Genomic DNA, 12,064 nt, shown 5'->3' with positions numbered 1-12,064 from the left:
CATAGCATTCTTTATAATAATCATCAAAGATCGGAGGCACAGGTGTCATCATAAGAAATAGAATAGTTATCTTTCACAGTCGGTTTATCTATGACCATACCATCATTGTTATTAGAAGGAGGTGTATCAAGAACATAATGACCAAGTAGCAAAAGGATTTTCAAACACCTCTTCCCCAAGCTTAGAGCTTTCTATATCATTATAGGAGGAAGCATGGATAGTACCGACACTATGGCAATTATTATCATCTTCAGAATTAGTTTCCCGTGAGATTTGTAATATCAAAAGTAGTATGCTCATTCAAATCATGATCGCTAATGTATGTAAAGGGCATAGGAAGATCATCGTATTCAGATTCATTATCACAATAATCATTAGGAGCAACATACTTACGGTTACCTAGCGTTATCTCATTCACGCGGGGATACGCCGTTACCTCTTTCTTTTTATTCTCCTTCTTCTTCTTCTTCTTCTTCTTCTTCTTCTTCTTCGTTCCCTTCTTCTTCTTCTTCTTCTTCTTCTCTTCTTCCCTCTCCTCGCTTCCTTCTTTAGGAGGAAGAGGCTTGAAGGGTGGCTTGTCCGCATAACCTGATTTACTTTTAGAAACAATAGAAGAAACTTGGGAGGATCCTTCCTTTTCATTAATTAATTGAAAACACACAACGGTCCTATCATATTTTGGCAAGGTGTCATCTTCTAAAATATTTTGTATGTAAGTATTTGTATGGCTATTATTAATGCAATAAGAAAAACACCCATGCAGGACATCATCAATATCAAGATCACTTATTTGTAACAAAGAGATTTTTCTCGACAGTTCTTCACACTTCAAAAATAAGGTAAGTTCATCATGCTGATTAGGAATTATTTCATCATCACAATACAAATTTGCAGCACTCATGGGGTTCGAATTATCATTGGAGGAGCATTGAAAATTAAAATGACCAACTCTATGGCAAAGTTCACAAATAAAAGGATAGAGGGCACACACTTTTTCTCCAAGATCATCTAGAGCTCTAGACCACTTTCTAGTTTTTTCATTTCTGTGATGGATACAATATTCATCTTCTATTTGATTAATTCCACAAGGTCTATGTATTCCACAAAAATTAACATGCTTATAGGAAATAGCATTCTTAGGAGTTTGAGCACGCTTATTGCAATCATTAACAACAATTTCATTCTTCATGCAAGCGTCTTTAAAAGGTTCATGATACTTATCAAAATTCTTCCTAGGCAATTCAATGTGAGAAGCAAAAGCTTTATAAAGATTTGCAGCAACTTGAGAGTCAAGACCATAATTAGCACTCATATTTCGAAATTTACCACTATCCATGAAAGTTTCAATGCATTCATAATCATAATTTATACCTGACTCTTTACCTTTGTCGTTCTCCCAATCTTCAGCGTTCTCCTTAATCCGATCAAGAAGGTCCCTTTTAAACTCTTCTTTATTGTTCGTGAATGATCCAGAACAAGTAGTATCCAGCAAGGTCTTATCTTGAAAAGAAAGTCTTGCATAGAAATTATCAATGATGATATTACCTGGAAGCTCATGATTGGGGCATTTGAGCATTAAAGTCTTCAATCTCTCCCATGCTTGGGCAATACTCTCTCCATCATGAGGCCAAAAATTATATATATGGTTTCGATCTTTGTGAATTTCACTTGGAGGATAGAACTTGGAATAAAATAGAGGCACAATATCCTTCCAATCAAGAGAGCGCTCTGTCCTTCAATAGTTTATACCAATGCGCCGCTTCACCGGATAGCGACATAACAAATAATTTCTTTCTAACTTCATCCATTGAAATACTCGCACACTTGAATAACCCGCATAATTCATGCAAAAACGATAGAATGATTCCTAGGATGGACAGTTCCATCCCCTTCATAGCGGTTATCCATAACACGTTCAATAATTTCCATAGGTATTTTATACGGAATACTTTCAGCAGGTGGATTTAAAATATCGAAGCATCATTAGAGTTATCGCATATGGGAGATAAAGCATCATCGAGCAAAATATTTCTTCTAAAGCTGGAGGAGCAAAAAAGATTATTTTTATGTAAACTAGCTTCCCAAGCTTAGACTTCTTCATAGCATTAGCCAGTAATCGCATTCATACTAATAACATTGCTATTATCATGTAAATAAGGTTCCATAGGTTTTTTAATTTTTGTATCAAACAATTCTAAATCAGGAAAAAGATTAAAAAGCTCACTAATTTTTTTGTTGTTTTCCATTATGCCTAACTAGTGAAAAATAAAAACAAGAAACAAAAAGATGCAATTGCAGAGTCTAAAGGAAATAGCTTCGAGCACACACACAATGGCGCCAGAAAAGTACTGTTACCTGGAACCGAAGTATGAGTGCCTTTTACCTTTCCTCCCCGCAACGGCGCCGTGAAAAAGTGCTTGATGTCTACGGGTGCTTCTATTCTTGTAGACAGTGTTGGGCCTCCAAGAGCGAGAGGTTTGTAGAACAGCGAGCAAGTTTCCCTTAAGTGGATTACCCAAGGTTTATCGAACTCGGGGAGGAAGAGGTCAAAGATATCCCTCTCATGCAACCCCGCAACCACAAAGCAAGAAGTCTCTTGTGTCCCCAACACACCTAATACACTTGTCGGATGTATAGGTGCACTAGTTCGGCGAAGAGATAGTGAAATACAAGTAGTATGGATGTATATGAGTGGTAATAGCAATCTGAATAAAATATGGCAGCGAGTAAACATGCAACGTAACGATAAATAAACGGTGTTTTCAGTATTGGAAACAAGGCCTAGGGATCATACTTTTACTAGTGGACACTCTCAACATTGATCGCATAATAAATACTTCTTCTCATATGTGCTACATACACTCTTGTTTGATAATGAACATCATTCGTTGCGTAGGATTACACGAACCCTCAATGCCGGAGTTAACAAGCTCCACAACATTCGATATTCATGTTTAAGTAACCTTAGAGCATAATAGATCATTGCAAAATAAACCAAGAACTAACATAGCGCACGCACTGTCCACATTACACTATGAAGGAGGAATAGATCACATCAACACTATCATAATGACAATTAACTCCACGATCTACAAGAGATCATGATCATAGCCTACGACAAGAACCACCCGGTGCACACACTAATCACCTTTACACCATGCAGGAGGAATAGACTACTTTAATAACATCACATGAGTAGCACACAACTAGTAGCGATACAAAGCTCATCATATGGATCTCAATCATGTAAAGCAGCTCATGAGATCATTGTATTGGAGTACGGAGAGAGAGATTAACCACATAGCTACGGTAGAGCCCTCAGCCCCGGGGTGAATTACTCCCTCCTCATCATGGAGACAGCGATGGCGGTGAAGATGGCGGTGGAGACGGCGGTGGAGATGACTCCGGGGGCAATTCCCCGTCCGGCGAGGTGCCGGAACGAGACTTTGTCCCCCGAATCTTGATTTCGCGATGGCGGCGGCTCTGGAAGGTTTTCTCGGGTCTCGTCTTCTCCGTCGGTGTTTTTAGGTCAGAGACGATTAAATAGGCGAAGAGAGGGAGTCGGAGGGGCCACGGGCTGCCCACACCACAGGGGGGCGCCCCCCCTGGGCCGCGCCGGGGTGTGGTGTGGGGCCCCCTGGCTCGCCTCTCGTCTTTCTCCGGTGCTCTGGAAGCTTCCGGGAATTATAAGGTCCTCGGTCTTTATTTCGTCCGATTCCGAAAATATTTCTTTACTAGGATTTCTGAAACCAAAAATAGCAGAAAACAGCAACTGGCCTTTCGGCATCTCGTCAATAGGTTAGTTCCGGAAAACGCATAATAATGACATATAATGTGTATAAAACATGTAGATATCATCAATAAAGTAGCATGGAACATAAGAAATTATCGATACGTCGGAGACGTATCAGTTTGTCAAAGATTTCTGAGACCAGAGCAGTTTCCAATCGTGACCGTGTCATCACACGTGGCAGAGCCCGATAGGCTGGTACTGATCTGATTCGAATTTACAAGTTGATGTACTCCGGCTTCCCAGTATGCAACTTAATGTACTAATTTGCACATGAGGTGCAAGTTGTTGTAGCCGAGATGTAATTAGCTCATCCTAAAATAAGCCTTTAACTTTTTCTAAACTAGTATAAATGCCCGTGCGTTGCAACGGGATCTTAAAATTTTATTTCTCAATGCACATATATAATTCACTACTTACTATAAAAATTTAAAACAAATCCAAGATATCATAATGTACTACAACATGATAATATTGAACGCAATAAAGGACATTATTGTTATGCATCTATGTGGTTGTAGGTTTTCTTCTTACTCTTTCGCGGTAAGTCTCATACCTGTGTTCTGGACCATCATAACTGAAGGAATACTTTTTTCCTGATTAGTTCAAACAACAGTTTAATATTTATAAATATAATAACACATGTCTTTGAAATCCTACTTGTCTTTAATCAAATTATTATTATTTTACCTTTTACCCGAGTGATTTAATTAGCTACTTAAATAAATAAGTTATATGGCCTAAACGTGTGCATAAAATCGCACGATCCACAAACAAGCGACTTCTTTTCAAATTTGAGTTACTAATTTCTTTCATGTTTCACTCTATTTTAGCTTGAATAAATAAATATTGTTTTGAAATATATCATGTGAATCCGAAAAATAGTAGTAATAACTAATAAGTAGTAGGTAGAGTTGTCTTTTACAACAATAATTTCATACATAATAAGTATCCTATTACCTAAGTAAATACATGTTCAAAAATATTAAGAAAATATCTCTCGTCCTATATTTCGTCAAGTTCAACATCCACACACCACACATGACTTACGTCATTACAGAATTTGCATGATGCAATTTGTTGAGATAATGATGATTATATTTCAAAATAATCAATTAAAAACAGTCATGAAAAAGATATTAGAAGATCTTAAAATTTAAAAGCAAGCATAATATTTAAAATCCTAAGATAATTCTACGCCAGCTTAGCTTCACCTCTACTGTTTACACCATCACACAGTCTCTCTCTTACTCACATAATCATTCTTCTCCTTTAACAACAGCTACTTAGCTCAGCTTCACCTGTATTGTCGTTCCGCCATTACATAGACACACAATCATCTAGTTCCTGCATTTCACCCAATTAATCCTGACAATATTAGACGGATTATATAGCTTATTCCTTCTATAATTTTCACAGCCAAGACATTTACTTCTCCAAACACGTGACAATGGATGCAGTAGAGATGCAACTTCCATTTCGCAGAAGACAAACAACATAGGGAGTGGGACTATAAATAAAGAGGTACATACACTTTGAGTTGCCTGCAAGACTGCAAAATAACAAGATAACTCATATCTTTTCAGGATAACCATGATTCCAAAAATGATTATTTGACAATTACTGTGTTCTCTTTTGGAAGCACTTATCGTGTTACCATGATTTTCGACAAGAATGTGAACAGTATTACCCCTCTAAATATGATCAGGGGTGGCCTCTCTTTTGCGTAAGTACAGCTGAAAAATTCTGCAAGGGTGAGATATCTGACCAACCTCCCAGCAAGGATCTGCTCAAAATGACAACAATGATATGACCCCAGGAATAACTGGTGGCTTGACCAAACAAAAGACAATCAACAGATTCGGTAGTAGCATATAGAGCGGTTTGAACTTTCATATTTCAGATATATTAGAATATTTTCATAAGGTTGCAACGGCGTAGACAGGTTGCAAAGATTATTGCAGAGTATCTAATAGTGTATAGATAGTGTCGTCATCAGGAAGGCTGATAGCACTAATAGGTTTTTGTCCTTCTCGGTTCCACTTAGAATAGGCATCCATGAACATTCTTTTCTAAAGCCGCGACATAGTAAATACTCATAAGAAAGAGAGAACCATTCCATCGACATAGTAAACCTACCAAAGCCGCGACAAAACAAGCCCGCCCAGCCACTTGATGGTTTAGAAACGTTCTAAAATACTTGATTGCAAGAATGTCATGGTTAGAATTAAACTCAATCCTGTGGCATGGACTGCCTACATTTTTTTGTGTAAACTGTATGAAATGGACATCAATCATCATCACCATTCAAAGAAGCAAACCTGTGTTGATAGCATAGCTCAAATGAGTGGTGTCCTGTGATTCTGAGAAAGGCTCTGACAACTCGTACAATTCATGCTACCAGCACCACAACCGATCTGAAAGTATAGAAAATAATTTATTTAACAAGCATGATATAGTGCGAAACACTATATATTGACTGAACAAATAAAAGGAAGCAATTTGCACAAAAAATGGTTTAACTTTATACTGTATGAGATTTTTTGAGTATGACACATCCAAATGCTGACATACTCCTTGGGCAAATAAGGAAAACAATAATCAGGTATACTATTTTAATACACGCAATAATGCAGCATGGAAAATATGTTAGTTAGAGACAATGGTGGCTGTGTCATGCCTTGACAGAAGAAACTGGAGCGATAAACATGGAGACATGGAGTAGTTCTCCGCCTCTTGCAATTTCATGCAGTTGCATTTATGACAGATTATTATGTACAATCAAAAATACCTTCTATGAACATATGATGACCTTCAACCACCGCCTTGGCCTCGGAACAGCTGGTCTCCACCTCCTTGCCGGACACCCACGCTGCACCTTTGGCGGCCAAACTTTGCCCCGGCCGCCATCCGTAGATTGGTCTAGGATTTTTGACTGGGAACCCTAGTTCTTGATTCGACATGGGAGGGCGCCGGTAGTTTTGTGGGAGGGGAGGAATCTCCGTGGTGCTCGAGGTGGAGAAGAAGCTCGTTGGTGCTGGAGGGGCATCTGTTGGGGATGGTGGAGGCCTGGGCGGCGTCGTCGATGGAGGAAGGAAAGGGAGCAGATGGGGTGTTCGGTACAGCGAGGAAAGATGGATGGATGGCAGGCTTGTTTGACGGATGGCAAGTGCACCTAGAGCCGAGCATCGGAGAGGAGGCCGATGGCGAGGAAGGAGTTCTCCATGGACCCATATCTCGTACCAGAATTTCATCAAGCACCTAGCAAGCACAAAACAGAAAATATTTTTAGATGGGGCAGTCAGGCGAAGGGGGAGCGCTTGGACGCCTAAGCGTCGCCTAGGCGACGCCTAAGCAATGCCTTTAAAACCATGGGTAAAACATTGTGTCTTTATAGAAATTGGGATAATGCGACTATGAGTGGTCCTTATGATGCTTTGCTTGGGTCCTCAACGGCTCAGTTTACACTGCTATGCTAACAAATATTGTAAATATTGTAAGTTGAGAAAGCCCATAACTCGTTTGTGTTGATATTCAGTAGAAGCCTTGATATGCTTCTTATCAAGAAAAGGTGAACAAAATGCAAAACTGTCTGATTTGCAAGGACGCACTACACTGCTAATAACAATAATAAAACCTGTGCAATTTAGCTTTGGGGAGAGAATGGAACCACTACTAAACTGCCCAGAAAACGAAGAGCACAACTTATCTGGTTCATAAATAGAGAGAAACCCACAAGCTAAGGGATCGACACAGCACCAACCTTTGGAAGGATTTGCTTAATCAACCAAGATGTGGAATGAACAGTCAGTTTCCTAGAGAAACTCTTGTGCAATCACTGCCGGCATACAAAAAAGCAAACAAATAACTGGGTGTAGATTGATCATACCATGGTGCAATTAAGGAGCGAATACTTCTAGGAAAATTTAACAATTAAATACATAAAATTGCTTAGTTAACCTGGCAATTCTTTATTTTCATATCAAGCAGTTGCTTGCTTTGGTTCTAAGCACGGGTTAAAGAATATGACATGTCATCTATGTACCACCACTGCAATAACAACAGCAGATGCCTTCATGAGGAGAAGGAACAATGAAAAGCAAACAACAGGGATGGTGCAGGCTTATAATATGCATATATGAATCCATCTGAATTCGGAGAGATGGGAATCGCGGCAAGCATTTCATCCCCTCCTCACCCTGACCTCTGAAACAAATCTAACCTGCATAAAGAAATAATTTCGTCAGGGACCAAATAACAAACAAAAAGAAAAGAAGAGGCTTGCAAGATGAGGCGGAGGAGCGATGAGCAGGAGGGTGGCCGTTCCTTTGCTCGCTCTTTCTTGCGCCATGGAAATTCTTCCAGTGGTTAGATGGGGATGATATTTTTCCAGACCAAGTTAGTACAATCGATTCTGAACGGGATGGATTCGGTAGTAAACTAAGACCTCAACTGTGGTGGGCTGGAAAAATTTGCCATGACTCCTGAGGATTAAACGAACAAGGCCGAAAGGGGAAAATTACCTAACCATGAGAGCCAAATCGGAGCTTGGATTCAGCATTGGGAGTGGCACTCGGCGTCCTTCTACTCGCGTCGGCGGCCGCGGCATCGTCGTCGACCCGGATACGGTGCGAGAGGGCGACATGGGCGCACAAGCGAGAAGGCCGGCCATCCCTCGTCGTCCTTGACCAAGAAGCTATGTGGCTTCTCGGTTAGCACGAGAGGATCTTGCCGGACGCCACCGGAGGGCGGGAGATGGGATGAGGGCTGCTACGAGGACCGCGAGAGCGACGATAATGGGATGACAGATAGTTTCCACATATCTTGCTAGGGAGTTAATGGAGAAACGGGGATTGCGTTCTGAGCGCGACGAAGACCTTGGTAGAGGAGAAGGACATGAGGGTGGGACGGTTACCGGCGGTGGCGCATCAAGTCCGATCAGGACTTGGTAGGCGTCAGGGTGGGTGTGGCATCAAGTCACGCCGGCGTCCGCCTCCGCAATGTCGATAGCTGCAGGTGTCGAGGACGCACCTGTCCTTGCTCGGTTCTCGCCGGCGTCCGCCTCCGCAGGTGTCGATGGATGGGGGGACCGGTGGCTGGTACCGGAGGGAAGCGTCCCTCCATGGCTGGAGGGATCGACGGCGGCGTAGCTCAGCCATAACTTCTTTGTCGAGATTTTGGATCGAGGGGCTCGAGGGATCGCTCGGGAAGAAGAGGAACGGGGCCTCTGTTTGCGGGTCTTGCCGCTTGGGTTCCAGGCCGCTTAGGTGGAATGGTGGATACCTGCGCTGGGCTATTTTCGTTGGGCTGATCCATTCAGGCCCGTGCGGGGCGAACGGGGAGGAAGCGCGACAAAGGAAAACGAAGGAACGACCAAAACATTTGACGTATTGGCGGTGGGTAGGCAGAATAAGGAACATCTTCCTCCTTTTTAAATAGTGTAGATTATAGATGTATCTACACACTAAAACATGTTTAGATATTACGGTTTCTAGACAAATTTCAGCACAATTTTTTTCAACGGAGGCAAATAATTAGAATGCCATTTTTTTGATTATAAATTCGGGAACTTTGCTCCAACTTTGTACTATCACGTATCTAGTTTTTTTTTCCCCAACGGGACTCAAAATATCAGCTAGGTGGCCCGCACGGTCGTTACCCACTTTGACGGCCCTTGGGAGCCAAGGAAAAAGAGAGCGACACAAATACGCAAAAGGGGAAGGAAGAGAATCATGAAGACAATCGCAGCCGTCGAAACCCCGACCTGACGGGCTATATGAGGCGGAACACAGGCCCGCGATAAACCCTAGCTCCATTCACCCGCCGCCCGAAAACCCTAGCGCCAAGCTTCCCTGCCGCGGCGGCCGCCTCCTCCCTGCGCCTCCAAGCCGACCAACCCGCCGAGCAAAAATGGTAGCGAGCCGCCTCCCTCCTCCTCCTTCTCCCTACTCCCTCATCTTCTCCGCCCGGTTCGCCGCAGCGGATCGAATCGAGCCCCGTCGCGTGCGGGCGAGCTTAACGCCGGTCGCTTACTCTTTTTTGTCGTTGGTTGGTTTGCAGAGTCAGGAGACGGTGAACCCCAAGGCCTACCCGCTGGCCGACTCGCAGCTGACGATGACGATCCTCGACCTCGTCCAGCAGGCCGCCAACTACAAGCAGCTCAAGAAGGGCGCCAACGAAGGTGACTAATCCCCTTTCTGCGCACTTCCTTTGTTGATTCTGTTATTTTTTTTTGGTTCGTGTGATTTTGAATTTGTGTGTCTCTGCTTGTCCTCAGCGACCAAGACCCTTAACAGGGGAATTTCAGAGTTCGTGGTGATGGCAGCTGACACGGAGCCGCTCGAGATCCTCCTCCACCTCCCGTTGCTCGCCGAGGACAAGGTAGAAATTCTGACCCTATATGCTTGCACTGTATTAATAGAAATTCGTGTATGTGCGCACCGTATTACATGAAATTTGTATGATGTAGCTTGCGGGACATGGTTATAGTGAGGCTGATAAATATTAAATTTAGTCAAAATTTCCGACTACTAAAAACAGCTGAACTCTTAATTCTGTAAGATGCGTTATAAAATACAAGAATAAGAAATATGACATGTGTGGTGACCACCAGTCTGCAAGTATTGGAAGCCGGAGTTTGCTGACTCTGGCAATAGTTGGGAGATTTATAGATGTTTTTGATTGTGGATGAGTGTGGTGCTCTGTTCTTAAGCTGATAAGTACGGGCATCTAGCTACTGCAAGAATTGACCATTGAGGGTTTTTTATTTGGAAGGGCTGTTTCTTAAGATGTACTCCCTCCGTTTCTAATATAAGATGTTTTGGCAGCTCAAATTGAACTGCCTTACATCTAGGAACTGAGGAAGTTAATCTACAATTTTGTTTCTTTCCTGATGTATATTGCATCCTGTTCTATTGGTAGTTCAATTACCGAGGCAGAGTTCATTGAGACATTTGTCATTCAGTGTATATGTTGATAGTTGGATTCTCAGCCTTGCAAATCACACACCAGCACTGGAGCTAATGAGCTTTTGTGAAGAATTGAGTTGGCATTTATCTGTCATACCTGCTTTCTTCTGCTACATCAGTTTTCCTTGCCACTCCTGCTTATTTCATTGATTTAATCTTTTGCATCTTTATTAGTTGTTGCTCATATGCATACACAATTTTTATTTGCTTTTCTGGGATGGGCATAAAACTTACAGAGCTTCTTTGTTGTATGATGCAGAATGTGCCATATGTCTTCGTCCCTTCAAAGCAAGCCCTTGGGCGTGCTTGCGGAGTGACCAGGCCTGTCATTGCCTGTTCAGTGACTAGCAACGAGGGTAGCCAGCTGAAGCTGCCGATTCAGAATCTCAAGGTGATCCACTGTGGCCACATATTGTGATATCTGCTGAACTGCAATATAAACTGTCTGTTAGTAGTGTTCACATCTCTCGGTAATCTAATTCTGTTTACAATTGAATGAATCACAGGATGCCATCGAGAAGCTTCTCATATGATGATTTATCAAGACCTTTCAGTGTGATGGGCCTCAGTGCGACACAGTTTTCAGAGGCTTGGACTGGTGATGATGGTGTCTTTGTCTACTACTAGGTCTTTGTGCTTTTTCAGCTATGTTTTACAAGACAGTTATGTTAAATCATTCTGCCATTACGTTGTCATCTTATACTATTTGTGACTTGTGTAATTCATAAGACGCATGTATCATCATGGCAGTTGAATTTTATCCCAGACTCGGCAAATGATGTTGTAATGGCTAATGGTTTATGGTTTGAGAATTGGGAGCTATTGCTTGCGTGCTATTTTGATGTGGTGGTTTTTATCTTTTGGGTTTTTTCCTTGGTCAAATCTTTTCCATATCAGACGTATTCTGCAGCACAAGGTCAAATGGATTACAGCCAGCGAAGTGTACACTCAGGAAAAGGGTTGCCTAAATTATTTTTGGGTTTCTCTTATTTGAAATGTACATGAGGGCGCGGACTGTCGGTGCTGGTCCTCGTGGTCTCGCAAATGAGTAACTTAAAACTTAAGTGAACTTTTTTTATTTCATTAAAACAAAATAAGAGGCTTATTACATAGTTAATCTGGCTGAGTCGGGGTTCGCCTCCCACACCTAGGGCGTCGAACCTGGGCATCACGAGTCGGGGTTTGCCTCCCACACCTAGGGCGTTGAACCTGGGCATCACGCAGGCGTCGAAGCGGGTTCTATCCTTTCTGCTGCCTCTAAAGCCTCCGCCCGCACCGTTGCCGCTTGTAATTGGCGTAGTAATCA

General features: G+C 42.3%; 1 protein-coding gene and 2 long non-coding RNA genes across 3 annotated transcripts; 1 reads left to right on the top strand and 2 right to left on the bottom strand.

Annotated features, from left to right (window-relative positions):
- Positions 1 to 5,917: 5,917 nt before the first annotated feature.
- Positions 5,918 to 6,650, bottom strand: LOC124697374. The gene is made up of 2 exons (XR_007000785.1): positions 6,582 to 6,650; positions 5,918 to 6,207 (listed from the first exon to the last, which is right to left on the bottom strand). It is a non-coding gene; the product is annotated as an uncharacterized LOC124697374 (long non-coding RNA).
- A 151-nt stretch (positions 6,651 to 6,801) lies between these two features.
- LOC124697373 lies at positions 6,802 to 7,790 on the bottom strand. The gene is made up of 3 exons (XR_007000784.1): positions 7,751 to 7,790; positions 7,554 to 7,628; positions 6,802 to 7,051 (listed from the first exon to the last, which is right to left on the bottom strand). It is a non-coding gene; the product is annotated as an uncharacterized LOC124697373 (long non-coding RNA).
- A 1,814-nt stretch (positions 7,791 to 9,604) lies between these two features.
- On the top strand, positions 9,605 to 11,580 carry LOC124697372 (NHP2-like protein 1). Its single transcript, XM_047229977.1, has 5 exons — positions 9,605 to 9,703; positions 9,851 to 9,971; positions 10,068 to 10,171; positions 11,018 to 11,149; positions 11,265 to 11,580. The coding sequence occupies exons 1-5, from the start codon at positions 9,701 to 9,703 to the stop codon at positions 11,289 to 11,291; spliced, it is 387 nt and encodes a 128-aa protein (XP_047085933.1). The 5' UTR covers positions 9,605 to 9,700; the 3' UTR covers positions 11,292 to 11,580.
- The last annotated feature ends 484 nt before the right edge of the window (positions 11,581 to 12,064 follow it).

This window comes from Lolium rigidum, chromosome 3 (genome assembly GCF_022539505.1).
Source record: "Lolium rigidum isolate FL_2022 chromosome 3, APGP_CSIRO_Lrig_0.1, whole genome shotgun sequence".
Classification (NCBI taxonomy): domain Eukaryota; kingdom Viridiplantae; phylum Streptophyta; class Magnoliopsida; order Poales; family Poaceae; genus Lolium; species Lolium rigidum.
This window is presented reverse-complemented; position numbering and strand designations above follow the sequence as displayed.

Coding starts and splice junctions, on each gene's coding strand:
- LOC124697372 (XM_047229977.1), top strand. Junction 10,172..11,017: donor CGTTGCTCGCCGAGGACAAG/GTAGAAATTCTG, acceptor TGTATGATGCAG/AATGTGCCATATGTCTTCGT. Junction 11,150..11,264: donor TGCCGATTCAGAATCTCAAG/GTGATCCACTGT, acceptor AATGAATCACAG/GATGCCATCGAGAAGCTTCT.